Raw genomic sequence first — 16,441 nt, 5'->3', positions numbered from 1 at the left:
ATTTCTTTACATTCGGCGGCGTCTCTTCGTGCGTGTGCGTGCGTGCGAGCCGAGCACCCGTTCTCATGACACATTTCCTCATCGTAAGTACAAACTATTTGTTCTCTTCCTTTCGTTTTAGATGCGGGCAATGAGATGTGCTCCTGACGTGACCGTTGAGACGTTTTTCTTTAGCCTATTTGGGTCGTTATGATATTAAACGCTGTCATATCGCTGGAAATCATCATGTAGTAGTCGGGGAGAAAGAGAGAGAGAGAGAGAGCGCGCAAGAGAGGGGGAGAAAAAAAACAAGGGATTCTGTTGAAAATGTAAGAGGATTTAATTTTGCAGCCGCTGAAAAAAGAGATTAGGGCGACAGCGGTGGAAGTTAAATTGTGCTGCATGTAAAATGGGCGGGTTGGTCTTCAGAGGAGCTCGGTGCCACCTTCCATTCTCAAATATAACGTCGGCTTGCCTTCGAGTCGCGCGCGGTGCCCCCCTTCACGTAGCCAGGACCCCTGCCCGGCTAAAACATAGCCTCCATTACAGGCGGGGGGGTTTAGGATCGTGCTTTGATTTTTTTTCCTCTTTTTTTTCCCGTAGTTTGTCGGAACAATGTTGTTGGCGACAGCCTGAGTTCAACTCGCCGCACCGCCGCCAATGAGCGGCGCGCAGGACCTGCGCATACTCAGCACCATCAGCAGCCGCTTCTCAAAGCCTCCAGCTCAAATTCGTCAGATCTGAGATCACACAGGATTTTCTCTTTTTTTCTCTCTCTCCTTCAGCCCGTCCAGACAAAAACATATTCACAGAAAAGAAAAGGGGGGGAAAAAGTTTAGGAATATAGTGCTGGGGACACTGAATCACCTGGCTCGTCTGCTTGTAAGTGTTTTTCCTTCGTTTATTTTCTTGCCTCTATGTATTTCTGGTGAGCACCAGAGACGGAGAGAGGGGAGTAGCAGCTGAATGGAGAGAGGCAGACTGGTAGAATGGGAGAGTTTTAACCCGGAGAGGAGGGCAGTTGTACGGTGGTGTTTTGTTGTTTTCCTCAATACAAGTTTAAGCGGAGGTGTTATGTGAAACGAGAGACATGCTCGACATAATGTATCCTCTTCGCGTGAGCCGGATAGGCAGACGGGTACCCGGTTCCAGCAGCGCGGCAGGCTGTAGATGGCTGTAGAGGATGTAGACCATCCTCAGCCTCGCACTTACCACTTAATGACTCCGCCACGCGCACGAGCTGGAGCGCCGCGCGTGCTTTCAGACCAGCCTTGTGAAAAAAGGATGCCGGCTGAATGCCTAATTTCTCTCCGGACTCGCAATATTCATATTATGCGGGTGGGGGAATCGCCTCGCCACGGAATAACTTAGAAAGTGTGACTGTGCGGGATACCCCCCCTCCCCTCTCTCTCTCTCTCTCTCTCTCTCTCTCTCTCTCTCTCTCTCTCTCTCTCTCTCTCTCTCGCTCTCTCTCTCCCTCTCTCTCGTTAATCTGCATCATCCCCGCTTTATAAAATCCTTGTCAACTAGCAGCGTTTCTATAAGGGAGTAGTGAATGTCCTTCTACTCCTTTAGGCTATTCCGGTGCACCTTGGAGGAGCAGACGCCGACAGCCGTCCCGCTTTCCGTCATGCACGCTGCGTGTTGTAGGCTTTTGTCGGCGCGGCTGTTGTAACAGCGCTGGTTTAGCCCCTTTTAGCGTGCGATCTAATTGGCCCACTCTGGGAGACGTCGATTCTGTCTACAAAACAAAAAAAAAGGATCGCGATATGGGTAAACAATTGTTTTGCACTGTGCAATAGCACAGCTATACCGTATCGTTATGGTGATGTGGACAGCATTTGCTAATGATCCCGGGGAAATGTTTTGTATTGGTCTTGTTTTTTTCTTTTTGTTTGGATTGAGGGTTTAGTTGGATGGTTGCGGTACCGCCGTGTGCAGGCTGTGAGTGGAGGCGATGGTGTACAGGTGCTACAGGCTTACGTCCGATGCTATGTGGTCGATGATGTCTTCTCTTGCTATTTGATCTGATTCATTATGCAGCTATGGTGTATTGCATCCCACAGTGCATGCATGCATTTTGGGTGTGCGCTTACCAGACATAGTTATCTCCTCTTTTTTTTTTTAAAGCATTAGATAGTCTACGCTTGCTCAGTTCTCCTCCATTTAATTCCGGTCCTCCTCTCAGTCAGGGTGTAGGCTACTCTCCTGTCAGTTTGACAGATAATTCAAAATGAGGCGTGATACGAACGGTTTAACGCCTGCATGTGTATGTGTCAAGCCAGTATGCGATAGCCTAATGCATGCGGCAGCACCATTTGGTTTGATTCATTTGCCATGAGCGAATCTTTGAGAGCTTTGTTGTTAGGTCTAATCCATCATAGCCAACACATCTGTACTAAACCCCAACATACATGTGTAATATGTACTAGAATTTGATGTGATCAACTAGGACGTACTGGTGGGAAGTTGGTTCACATGTTCCATCGCCTCCACCTCTATCACCACCTCACCTCTATGTGTTCCATCATCTAATCATATTGATTGTCTCTCCTCCAGCTGTGAAAGGTCCTCATATTGCAACCATGTGTGGACGGAGCAGGACAGCCTTGCTGTGTCTGTCGGCCTGCTTACTTACCGCCAAGATTGTGCTGGGTGGGAAAAGGTAAGACTAATATGTCTTTAACAAATACTGTACTGCATATGACACAGGCTTGACCATGAAAATAATGATTGTGCGGGGATGAAAAAAAAATCAGTTGGTGCCCCAATTGAATAGGCTGTCTCTAGAAATATGGGCAATCCAAACACCAAAGTAAATCTTCTTTTGCTTGACCATGCAAACCCAGGCTACCTGCTGTCATTTCAAGTGCTTGCCCCCATATAGCTGTCATGTAGTAATGGAGATGTGAGAGCGTAACAAATCCTTTACAGTGCAATATAGGTCTAAATATGGCCTACAGTATATTTCGCCGAGGCACAAGGTGGAAACTCTCTGTCATTGAAGACAGTTATGCGTTCTGTGGTGTAGCTACAGAGGAGTCACCAAAATTAATCTCTCAAGAGCTCACGACAAGGCGCAGAATTAGAATAGATTTCGTTGAGAAGCACAATTATCTTCTCATGCTGTGACCCATCCCTTATCGCCAGGCAGCTAGCAAGCTAGTCCAACAAAGAGGCAGGCAGACAGTCAGGAACAAGTCAGCCAATGAGTTGATTAGCTGGCCAAAGGAGGAAGCTAGTTACACCCCCACTCAGCTGGTCAATAACCTAATCCATACAGGTGTTAATAGGTGATTGAGAGGAGTGGTTTTACATTTGTAATGATTTCCTTTTTTGGACCAGACAGCTATGTTTCTCTGCATATTGCTTGGGTGATGGTGGTCTTGCCACTGGCAGTAATTTGGGGATGCCCAAAGGAAACATTCATGCCATATGATTTTGTAGAGATAACAGGAGTTGCAAACTCAGAGGAGGAGGTGAGAACGTTTTAGAAACCAAAATAGCAATCATCCATGCTATCACTTCACTTAGGTTCAGCAGCCTTGCGGGACACCTGACCAAATTACCTTCTTCAGAACTGTCAGTGTTAAACTGTGTGGCTGCTTTGTGTAACACCCTGTCATTTTGGCACAGATGAGATCTACATGTGTTTTTTTTTCTTCTTTTTTTTTTTCTGGTGGCACATTTCACAATGGCCGCAAGGATGATATGGCCAATGTACAGACACAGTTTTCAATGTCAGCAGTGGGGGTGCTGGATATAACCCCAACAGAGAGACAAACAGAGAGAGGGGGGGGGAAGGTTGGGGTTAGGGAGGTTTGAAGTAGTTAGGAGGTGAGATGTCTGTGAATGTTTTCATTCATCCAGGTCATGGCTATCCAAAAGAGTTGAATCAAGTGCAACTGGACTTGGTATCTATCCGTGAAGACATTTCGCCTCTCATCCGAGAGGCTTCCTCAGTTCGTGCCTTTCTGACTAGATGAAGCTAGTCTGAGGGGGTGAGGGAGAAGGTTTTGGGGGAGTGAGAATATTAAGAGGTAGAAAGGGGGAGACAGAGAGAGAGAGAGAGAGCAAACGAGAGAGAGAGAGGAGAAGTTTGGGGTTAGAGAGGTTTGAAGTAGTTAGGGGGTGAGGGAGAAGGTTTGGGGGGGAGTGAGAATATTAAGAGGTAGAAAGGGGGAGACAGAGAGAGAGAGAGAGATGAAAGAGAGAGGGAGCAAAAGAGAGAGAGGAAGCGGTACAAGGTTGGGGGTAGAGAGAAGTGAGTAAAAGAGAGGGACTGGATGAGAGATGACAGCAATATGACCCACTGTCACGTGACTGCTACGGCACTAATCTCCACATGATTCAAACCGCAGGCAGTCATGTGCAGGACACCTCCAAACATCATTAATCCAACTCCCCTTCCCAGGATTAACATGGATCACAGCTGCACCCAAATATGCATGTAGCACAAGTCGAGCATTCAACATGTGCAAATGGTCACCACGACAATACCTGAGCTAAAATGCAGCATCTGCTGCCAAGGCACTGAGATCAAGTGGACCTCTTGTCCCATGGTGGCTCTTGTGAATCCTGGGGAGATTGGAGCGATCTGGCTCTTCTGCAGGGCTGAATAATTCAGTGGACCTGTCAGAGGTGGTCACTGGAGTTGACTCGAATCGTGATGCATTGAAGTGGTTAGGCTTGCTTTCCTCTCAGTGACAACCACTACACCACCAACACACGGCACTGCATGCAGTACATGATCCAGTTTACATACCCCAGCGGCATGCGCTTGCACGAGTAATGCAGACGGCACGTTTCCGGTTTCACTTGTGGAGCATGACATGCATCACTGTGGGAAATGCATATGGGCTTAATTGATTTGACTGATGAATCAGTATTGTTGCTAGTGATTTTAGTCATGCGGCATACTATTGGTCTGATTTACTGGGTTTGATGCACTGTACTTTGAGCAGCCTGCTTAGAGGAAATTACACATCCAGCCAAAAGTCACTTTACTGAAGAACGGACGCCATAAAGTCCAGAGCAATTATCACATCGAGATTTACTGTATACTCCTTCCACTTGAAGTCAAATGCTAAAGTCCACACACACACACACACACACACACACACACACACACAGACACACACACACACCTTGGGGGATTTCAGAGAGACACAGTAATCAGCACGACACAGCACTGTGCTACTGTATGTTGATAAAGAAAGAAATGGCTTCATGATTTGTTATCCAGAGCAGGGATATAGAGACCCACAGACATAAATACATGGAGTAAGAGGAAGAGGGACTGACACAGAGAAAGAGAGAGCGAGTGCGAGAGCGAGACAGACAGACAGAAAGAGGAGGGACAAGAGAGATGGATAGAGAAAGCTGAGCGAGTGCTGTGAACAGATATGTTGCTGTCCGGATGACCTGTAGATGGTGATGGTGTACAGTGTTTTAAGAGGAAGTGGCCACTGGTTGATAAACATGTGCATTCCCTACTGAAATATCCTCCTTCCCCTCCTCCTTTTCCCAGCCCTGCATGCCCCCTCCTCCCCATTCTCCACTTTGCAAATATTCCCCTCTGCCACGTTCTTTCTAATTAACGGTGAAGTTGAAGGCACTGAGGGGCATCCTTAGTTGTTTGCTGTCGGTGGAGGATATGGAGGATCCAGTATGGATGTTGTAACTCTGGGGGTTGCACACACACTAAACATTAGCATGTCCCATCTACTCAGACTATTTGGAAGATAAGTAGAGGACAAAAGCAAGAGAGCCATTTTGTTCTCTTTAAGCCTCAGACGATCTTTTTTTTTTTTTTTTTGCATACACCATTTGTTTCCTGTGCTGATGTTTAATTGGCTGATCACACCTGAGCAAGACAGATTAATTATTGTTTTTTGGAGAATGGCACATCAATTACCTTCAAATAACACTGTCATGTTGTTATATCAAAATGGCTGATCCCAGCTGCTAGCGTTGAAAAGCTTGTTTCAGTTCTTTGAAAGGTTTTTTTTGGGGGGGTTTTTTGGTGTTGGTGGGGCGGGGGCAGATTTGATTGAATTGCAGATAGTTGGTGGTATTAACCTTACAAATCCATGTGTGATGCAAGAAGCATATCCTGATTTGGACAGCAAAATGTAGCAGCTCACATTTAAAGCTGTGTGATCTGCCTCATTCCCCACTCCCCATCTCACCCTCTCGCTCTCTCTCTCTCTCTCTCTCTCTCTCTCTCTCTCTCTCTCTCTCTCTCTCTCTCTCTCTCTCTCTCTCTCTCTCTCTCTCTCTCTCTCTCTCTTTCTCTCTCTCGCGCTCTCTATTTCTCTCTCTCGCTCTCTATCTGTCTCCACCCCATCTAAGACTATACCCTCACTGATCACCGCTCCCCTTTCACTTGCCAGTGTCTCCAATGTCGCTCACCCTCACTCTCCCCTCTGTTTGTTCATAGGCTCTTTTATCTACCCATCCTCTATCTCCATCATCTCCATCTCTAGTTTTTTTTTCCTTTTCTTTGTCTTCCCTTTGAAGCCCTCTCCGCATTTTTTTTTCTTCTTCCAGACTTCTTTTAGCCTCTTAGTACCCAACCCCACCCCTCTTTTTTCTCTGTCGCAGGTCCCCACTAACTAATCTTGATGACCTCCCCCTCTCCTTGGAGCTGTTCAGCTTGGGAAGCTTGTTTCCAAACACTTGGCAGTGTTTATTTAGCATGCAATCGAACCAGGGAGGGCTGCCATTGGCAGAAAGAAGGGGAGAGGATGGAAAGGAAATGCTTTGGGGCACACAATTATTTATGAGAGAGACTTTCATGTGATTATTCTCATGCACAAAAACAGCTGCATGAATGTGTCCCAGCACACATACATGCATAAGTGCATTGTTTCATGTGGATAAAACAGACACGTGCATGCACCCGAATGCATGTGCATGTGCACACGCGCGCACACAGACACACACACACACACACACACACACACACTCACACTCACACTTTAACAGCCTCCAACCGCTTACAAATCCTGCTGTTGAGACATACGTTTACACACTGTTATTAAAATCCCTATTGCAGATAAAGGGGATATTGGAATATTTATGAGTAGATATGGTGCAAAGTCTATTCACACAATTACTGACTTGGGGTGTTTTCAGCATGGATTGAAGCTTTTGTTCCATACTGTTCAAAAAGCCCAGTCACAGGCCTTTGCTATTTAAAAGACAATATTTATGTATAAATGATACATTATAATGTTTTTTCTCAGTTTGAGAGATTGTGTCTGCATGTGTGTGTCTGCATATGCTCTGCAGCTCTGCAGCTTTGCATGGAGCTTTGCGTCCCACCGATGAAAATACATATCACATTCAGGATATAAAATCTAAAAATTCAGGATTTGCTTTTAGAGGGAGTCTATTTGTTATGGATTGAAATCATTTGCACACACCCACCATGTGTACCCTCCAGTCCAGCAGTGTACACTTATATACACAGTTATTTATATCGCATCAACAAGATTTAAATCCTCCATGTTTACATAACACATTTATAATCAGCATTAACAAATATATATCTTCCCCCCCCCTCTCTCCCTCTCTCTCTCTCTCTCTCTCTCTCTCTCTCTCTCTCTCTCTCTCTCTCTCTCTCTCTCTCTCTCTCTCTCTCTCTCTCTCTCTCTCTCTCTCTCTCTGTCCAGTTGAATAACACGTCAAATAATCATGCAGTTGTAAAATAGCTGACATGACGCAACACATTGTTTTTGTCTCATTGTGCTTTATGAGTCGTCCATTGCATTGAAGAGCAAGTCAAAATCCCTCTAGCTTCAGAGACCTCCTCATCTGGGCTCTTATTTATGACTCTTATGTGTGTGGGGATTAGACAGGTTATTTTGACTGTGTTTGTGAGTGCGATTTTGACTTTGGGCTTTCTTCCTCCTTGATTTTCCAGTTCTGGGCAGAACGGTATGACAGACGAACAGAAAGATAACACCACCGTGTTCACCAAGATCTTAGATAGCCTTTTGGATGGCTACGACAATCGTCTCAGACCAGGACTGGGAGGTAAGTGAGCCCAGTTCACTGGTTATTTGATTACTGAGGTCTTTATGCATGCTCAATAATCCAGGTAAGAAAATCAAAGAAGGTCGAATCAGTTCATCTGGATACGTTTATTGACAGATACGTTTCATCACCCAACTAAGTGACATCTTCAGTCTAAACTGACTGCAGGTATCCCCACCCCTTATAAACAATACAGTGCAATACAGTGCCTCACGACCGAAACCAACGACCAGTTTCACATGCAAATATAGATGTGACCATTGATCATAGGTACTATTCACAGAAGATTAGGGACTGTTGCAATCACAGCATTGTAAAATGGTGACAGGTGTATAAAAGCCAAAACCAATGACCAGTTTCATGATCAGATATGGGTGTGCCCATTAACTAGAGTTTCGATGGCCATTGCAAACTATTCCCCAACCCTATGTGAACAGTACACATGGCCATTGAAACTCTAGTTAATGGGCACACCCGTATCTGATCATGAAACTGGTTGTTGGTTTCAGTCATTATACATCTGTCGCCATCTTACTATGCTGTGATTGCAACAATCCCTAATCCTCTGTGAATAGTACACACGGTCAAGGTCACACCCATATTTGCATATGAAACTGGTCATTGGGTTTGGTCGTGAGGCACCGTATTGCACTGTATTGTTTATAAGGGTGGGAATACCTGCAGTCAGTTTAGACTGCAGATGTCACTTAGTTGGGTGATGAAACGTATCTGTCAATAAACGTATCCACATAAACTCATTCAACCGTCTTTGATTGATAACTGAGGGTTTATTTTGTCGTACATGGTGACAATGCATCAGCACCAACAGCTTCTAACAAACGTACCTAAATTAGCCCTGAAAACTTCCAAAGTGTCCACTTTTAGTCTCTCTTTTCCACTGACACGATGCTCCTTTTGAATCATCTTGAGATGAATTTACCCTTAGTATCAGATTGGAAGAGAGAAGATTAATGTTTCACCTGCCCCAACAGCTAAGACAACAGACACTCTCATTAGAGCCAGCCTTTGTTATATAATACTGTAAATGTCACTTTATTGTGTGGTCTCCTGCTTCACCCTATTACCAACTGTCCATAATTGGAAAGAGAAAACACAGGCAAGGTGAGAGAGAGAGAGAGAGAGAGAGAGAGAGAGAGAGAGAGAGAGAGAGAGAGAGAGAGAGAGAGAGAGAGAGAGAGAGAGGGAGGAAGGGAGGGAGAGGGATACATAGAGAGAGACGGAGAGGGATACATAGAGAGAGAGAGAGCGACTAAGAGGCAGGGAGAGATAGTCTGAGTGTTGGTGTGTGAAGGACATTGAGGATCTCTCAGTGCAATGCAGCAAGCGTACAAACTGACGAGGGAATGGCACCAGCGCTCTATAGAGTTTCAGCGGCTGGGGGGGATAGAAATTACAGATTATGATGGGAGTCATTCATAAATCATGCTGACAGATTTCAGCTTCTGAATCCACAAAGAGCACCTAACCCCCCACATCCACAAAAATTCCCAGTGGATCCATTTTGGAGGCACTAGAATTATTGGGCCAAGATGGCTCATTTTATGTCAGGGCAGATTATTGTGAATATTTTATCATGAGACTGAACCACTGTCTAGGTAACGGACCTCACACCGAAAGCAATACCTGAAGAAATGATTTTCGACATCTGATTTTTTTTTTAAATTTCTGCTGTGAGCTTATGCTTGCGTGCATGTTAACTTGCCAGTTTGTCTGAGCGGTCTGAGCATGTCTTTGTGTTAAAAATTACATCAAATAGGTTTAACAGACTGGGGGCTTTAGCCAGGTGGTCTTGAATTAACAGGTAGTTGGAGGCTAATGGGAGGTGCTGATGGACACTCACTCTCCCAATTTCCTGCTTCAACAGAGCGTGTAACTGAAGTCAAGACTGACATTTTCGTGACCAGTATTGGGCCGGTCTCAGACCATGACATGGTAAGCTTTTCCTTGCCTCTTTTTAAATGTCATTGCAAACCCCGCCACCACCATCACCACCAACACTACCACCACCACCACCACCCAACCCGTCGCCCACTCTCACCTTTCCACCTGACACCTGTATCTCATCTGTCAGGGAGCTGTTGTCTCTAAATGGCAAGATGTTTATTAATTTGATCATTCATCCGATTAACTTTTTATGGCTAAATAAAATGTCAAGTGCATGGAATGTATTTATTAAAGCTCTTAGTCAATTCCCAGATAAATGCCAACCCAGACTCCAGGCTGTAAATGCGATCATGTGGCTTTTAATGTGCATGTCAATATTTGTTGCATAATGTGACCTCAGATTTGTGGATTGGTTTGCTATGCCACCAATGACCTATAGGATCCTCCATCGACAAAAGTTTTGTCTTCATAAAAGTGTCACTGTGTAAAATAGCTGATGAGATGTGCTACATTTTCAGCCTTAATTTTCAGGCTTTCAGACAATGGTTATGTAGAGCTGTCATAGGTGGGCTTCAACTACTTTATTGAAATCAGTCAAATTCAGATAGTGAAAATTGATCTCATTTCCACTTCCTGATCTTTTTTTTTTCCCAGTAGCTTCAAAAGAGACCAGAGACAAAAGCTAATAAGTATTGTGAAAAATATGGAGAGCCAAGAAGAAACGATGAGGATTTTTAAAAGTCTGGCCCTCAGATTCAGTATCAGGTCTTTCTTTCCCAAGTTGTGATGATGTATGATGTGAAGCTGATCCTCTACTAGGAGTCCCATTATCATTATCAAATGCCAAATAGATCCCGGCGCTTTTGACGAAGTCTCCCAACCATTGAGTAGATGTTTGATGCAGATTCAGTGATATTTCCCCAGTTTGTGGTCAACGTGACAAAAGAAATTCAGGCGGGGCGTCTGGGTAGCATGGCAGTCAATTCTGTTACCTACCAACACGTTGATTGGCAGTTTGAATCCCCGTGTTACCTCCGGCTTGGTTGGGCATCCCTACAGACACATTTGGCCATGTTTGCGGGTGGGAATCCATATGTGGATGTGTCCTGGTTACTGAACTAGCACCTCCTCTCATCAGTTGGGGCACCTGGTCGGGGGGGGAGGGTGAATCGGGGGGAATGGCGTGATCCTCCCATGCGCTATGTCCCCCTGGTTAAACTCCTCACTGTCAGGTGAAAAGAAGCGGCTGGCGACTCCACATGTATCGGAGGAGGCATGTGGTAGTCTGCAGCCCTCCCTGGATCGCCAGAGGGGGTGGAACAGCAACCGGGATGGCTCGGAAGAGTGGGGTAATTGGCCGGATACAATTAGGTAGAAAAAGGGGGGGGGAGGATAAAAAAAAAATGAAACAACAAAAAAAATAATCTCAGGGAGCATTTATTGGGAGCAATGGGATGACTGAGCTTCCTTCTGTGTTGTTTAAATATACTGCATTATTAAAAGGCAAAAAGCAGATAAGTTGAAGTCCATGCCTTATTATTATGATCTACCACTACTTTCAGCTGCTCCCGTTAGGGGTCGCCACAGTGGATCATCGGTTTCAATCTCTTCCTGTCCTCTGCATCTTCCTCTGTCACACCAGCCACCTGCATGTCATCCATGTATATGAATATGTTAATGAAACATCATTAAATGACAAATTGGGTAATTCATCAAGTACCATCTGGGGGAAAAAAAAGACATATTAAAAAAATGAGATCTAAATCACTAACTCCTAGGACATTGGAAACTTACGCATCTCCCAAACATGTTTCTGCCACTCTAACGCCATGTGAAGAATAGCAAAAAACAAAGGGGAAGATTAAAATAAATAAATAAATATCTTGGTTTATTCTCATGAAATCTGTGTGCTGTACTTGACATAATCTCAGTTAATTGTGTCAGATGCCTGAGTTCAAAGTAACGGCCAGGCTGGGAGGAAGAGACGTTGTGTTTCAGCTCATACTAATTATCTCACACGGAAAGAGGACTGATATGATGTGTGTGTGTGTATGTGTGTGGGGGGGGCACACTGTAATCTCACTAGCTCTCTTTACTCTGTCAGGCAGCGGTGTGGAACCATTAAAACCTGCCCACAGCCCCAGTCATTAGCAAGCTTCAAAATGAAGCATCTTGCTAATGTTGTGTCCAAGGCCCCTTTTGTTGTGTCCCACATAAATCACATTATTAAACACCAAAGTCTTCCCAAAGTTGAATGGTTACAATGGTCATTCCTCTCACATTCCTCCCCAGTGTATTACCAAATAAGCTGATACGGGATGGTTCAACAGCGGTATTCCATTCATTAACATACCCAGTTGCTTATTTACAGTATAACTGTTTCATTTTATGACAAAAAAGGGAGCAGCAGTGGCCCATACAACTGTTCAGTACCACTCCAGATATATTTACAACCTCCGGTGGTGGAGTTATACTCTTTCAGATAAAAATCAGGCTTGCACATCCACATAGAGCAGATAAGCCCTATGTTTTGTCAAGGTTTTTAACATAAGCCTACAGTACGCAACTGAGAAAAAAGTCTAGCGGCTACCATTAGGAAGTGAAAATGATGTGTAGTGAAAAAACAACAACAAAAACAAAATAATGAAGCATAGAAAAAGGGCCAACAAGCATATTCAGGGAGTGCAAATTATCAAAATTGAGCAGTTCCTCCCAATACAATGACATCATTGTTGTACATTGTGTAATAAAATACAGGGTGAAAAAAAGGAAACCCCACACCCATAACGAAACATTCTGCCCAGTCCTTTCTAGAACATTTCAAACATTCCTCTTCATTTTTATGAGGTCACTTTTCACAAAAAGTTATGTATCTCAAAAAAAAAAAAAATCAAAATGTCAACACCAAAATGGGTCATTCCCCTGCCCTAAGGCCCACCTGCTTACAACATTATGTAAGAATCCATCCGCATGTTCTTTGTAATATTTTGCTGACAGACAAACAGACAAGGGCAAAAACTTAACCTCCTCCTTGGGGGGTAAGCAGTAGGGTTGGGGAGCATCCTACCCGAGGTTCCTCCAACAGGCACATAAGGATAAAGAGAAAACAGCTGGACGGAGGTGTTTGACATCTGGGTGTGCTCATCCTCTCTGTCCTTGCCTCTTAACTCTCGCTCTGCCTCTTTCTCTCTCCCTCTCACTCTCTGTATCTGTTCTCTCACCTCACCTCCTCTTCACCCAATAGGAATACACCATAGATGTGTTCTTCAGACAGAGCTGGAAGGATGAGAGGCTAAAATTCAAAGGCCCCATGGCTGTGCTGCGTCTCAATAACCTGATGGCCAGCAAAATCTGGACCCCGGACACTTTCTTCCACAATGGCAAAAAGTCTGTTGCCCACAACATGACCATGCCCAACAAGCTGCTCCGAATTACAGAGGAAGGCACACTGCTCTACACCATGAGGTAGGACAAAACTCCAAATATGTCTCTGTGGTGCTTTCTTTTTTCTTTTTCCTTTATTCATTGTCTATACCTGCTTGCTTGAAGAGTAGCGGTGGCTAAACATGATGTTGGCAGGGTTCAGGAATCAGTAATCAGGAACACTTTATTTGTCATTTCTTTTCATGTATTTGTGTAGATGAAATTAAATGATATATCATTTCCCCCAGCCCACAGCAATGCAACACTAAGGCAAAAACACATATCTAAAAACGTCAAGAACTACAAGAACACATATATCCAAACTAACACATATATTCAAACTAAAAAAAAAAAAAATCACTCTCCAAGAGAACCAGCCAGGATGACTGTCAGAACTGCCGGTCTACATGGGCTAGCAGTTAGCTTAGCCTGCGCCACTCCCGTGTGCTGTCAGATCACCCTCTTCGGGCGCAACTCCGGGTAGGGCCGTGGTCCTTGGGCCCACCGGACGCAGCAGACCAAGGTCCCCCAGCTGATCCGACACTAGCTCTCCCAGCCAGACACCCCCAACACACCTCCCCACACTCCACACGCCGACTGTAAAAACACAGCCTAGCGTTGATCTAGATTGCTCTAGGTTCAATAGAAATCAGAGAGACATGCTGGACGTGTTGCTGTCCCACCCAGTTCATTCACTGCTATGGATAATTTAGACTCTCCAGTTGTCCTGCAATGTGTTTGAACTGCACCATCCCAAAATAATCTTTCTTTTCTACATAAATAATTGAAAAAAAAAAAACACTTGGCCTGTGTCTTTTCGCTATCCAAATGGTTTTTATTTGATGGAAAAGAAGGGCGGCAATGTGCTTGTGATGTATGGCATCTAAGGTACTTATATAGATATGTCCTATAAACGTATATTACTTGTTCATTACAAAAACAACCAAATTCCTCATCCATAGTGAAAAGGCTCACTGCTGATTTATAAATATTAAGACCAGAAAGTCATATTTCAATGCAACTTATTAAAAGTTTCAAGGGAAATGATGAAAAATTTACAAAGGTGAAAAATGTGAAGAGAAAAAAAAAAGTTAAACACCAATAAACACTCATCTTCAAGTTATCTTCACCATTTTTATCCCTAGTACTGTTGTTTTTTCTGTCAAAGTACCCCCATCTACCCACCCAGAAAGGCAGAATTGGTTTTCCCCCCTGATGATATATCACATTGGGGCTGATATGTGTCAGCTGGGAGTGCTAAGATAAGGTATACCATCAGATGAGCCGAGAGATGACCACGCGAGGCCTCTCAGTAGGGTTGAGTTGATACGGAAAAGGGAGGGGGGTAAAATAGCACCCTTTAGGCGTAGCGATGGAAAAAAAAAACTCAGATGTCTGTGCATTGTTAATACACGCTACAGCACATCTCTAATCCGTGAGCACAGAGGCCAGCGTTGTAAAGCATTCTTCTAGCATGTTTATAGTTGTGGGAGGGGCTGGGGGTGGAGCCCATATCGCCGTCCCAGATGAGCGAGATGATGGATGGACGGGGGATTAGTGTGTCACAGGAAATGGCCTGGCATGCTGTTTTTCACCAAGCTGTCAAGACACACAAGCGTGCGACACATGACTCTGTCTGTTTGCAGCAGAGTGGCTGCAATTAAATAGTCCTGGGATGCCAAGGGATGGGGGGACATATTTTGTGACATGTTCCATGTGTCTCACTTTCCTGTTTTGCCATTCTTGCACCAGTGCATTGCCTATGTCTCTGCTCTCTCTCGCCCCCTCTAGACTCACAGTGCGAGCAGAATGTCCTATGCACCTGGAAGACTTTCCTATGGACGCCCATGCCTGTCCGCTAAAGTTTGGCAGCTGTAAGTGGCCCCCTTTAACTCAGCCATACAAGGTTTTGACCTAGTATGTAGGTCTTGTTTTCTATTTGTCTTTCCATGTCTTTTTCCTCACTCGTGCATCACACATCTCTCTTTCACTCATACAGAGCACACACACACACACACACACGCGCACGCACGCACGCACGCACACACACACACACACACACACACACACATTTTTCTGACACACTGTCACTATCGAAATGAAAGCATGACCCCAGTACCAGTTCCTGATAGGGGCTGACAGCCTGGTAGCAGCTGTTTCCCCTGGAGACCTGTCCTCTGAGGTACCCCACCCTCTGCTTCACCCCACCCACCACTGTGCCCCGCCAGGCCCTCCGAGACCCTGCCAGGCATGCGGTGCACAGACCTATGTTTATGCAGGGCAGCTCTTTCTGTCATACTTCCAGCGTATCACGCCAGCTGCTCACCACTGCCAGTTAGCCTGACCCCGAATCATCCTTTAGAAAATGGCTAAAGAGAGGGGGAGATTGGTGAGGGATGTAAGGAGAAAATAAGGGAGACAGAGAAAGAGCGAGAGAAACAGAGAGAGAGAGAGAGAGAGAGAGAGAGAGAGAGAGAGAGAGAGAGAGAATAAGAGTAAGTTTGGAAAGAAAAAGGGAGAGAAAAAAGGGGCGACACAGAGAACAAGACCCAAGTCCAAGGGGAAATAGGGAACGTGGACTAGAGTGAGATACAGATGGTTGAGCGAGATACCGTGACTGTGAAATTTGGTGTTCTGTTGAGAGAGCGTCGCAGTGCGAGTACGAGGACAGAAGAGTCCCCCCCCCCCTTTTTACACTGAACTCAGTCCGTAAATATTTCAGTGATGAGCTCCCATCCTTATGCTGCAGTCTGCAGTCTGCTCATCCACTCGCTGCAGTGCTCCAGCCTCACTGCAGTTTTGACAGGTTTTGGGGGGGGCTGGAGGGAAGGAAAGTGTGACTTGCCTTATCCGAGGTCACGCTGTCCTGTCGGATTGTTGTGTGTTTATTTTTAATGTTGATGTCTGAGATGAGTTGGAGGGAAAAAAATGCAGCAAAATAACACGAGGCAGAGTTGAGAGGGAACCTGATGGAATTATCTGAAATAGATGAGCTGGCGGGGCGATTGACGTAGCAAGGAGAGAAGTCGTGAGATGAGATGGGCAGAGGTGAGTGGAGATAAGAAGAGATGGGATCATGGGAAGAAGATGA

At 45.0% G+C, this 16,441-nt stretch overlaps 1 protein-coding gene across 2 annotated transcripts in view; it reads left to right on the top strand.

Moving 5' to 3' along the window:
• Positions 1-2,564: 2,564 nt before the first annotated feature.
• The window catches only part of gabra1 (gamma-aminobutyric acid type A receptor subunit alpha1), a 31,688-nt gene continuing 17,811 nt past the window's right edge, over positions 2,565-16,441 (top strand). The window contains exons 1-5 of one of the 2 annotated variants that reach the window (XM_056284604.1): positions 2,565-2,644; positions 7,910-8,022; positions 9,908-9,975; positions 13,172-13,392; positions 15,142-15,224. In XM_056284604.1, the coding sequence (XP_056140579.1) occupies positions 2,565-2,644; positions 7,910-8,022; positions 9,908-9,975; positions 13,172-13,392; positions 15,142-15,224 (565 nt within the window). Of the gene's footprint in view, positions 2,645-7,909; positions 8,023-9,907; positions 9,976-13,171; positions 13,393-15,141; positions 15,225-16,441 lie in introns of those variants that run through there. The other variant, XM_056284605.1, reaches the window with a different exon arrangement.

The sequence above is a fragment of the Lampris incognitus genome, chromosome 8 (assembly GCF_029633865.1).
Source record: "Lampris incognitus isolate fLamInc1 chromosome 8, fLamInc1.hap2, whole genome shotgun sequence".
Classification (NCBI taxonomy): Eukaryota; Metazoa; Chordata; class Actinopteri; order Lampriformes; family Lampridae; genus Lampris; species Lampris incognitus.
The sequence above is the reverse complement of the archived record's forward strand: the minus strand, read 5'-3'. Positions and strand labels throughout refer to the sequence as shown.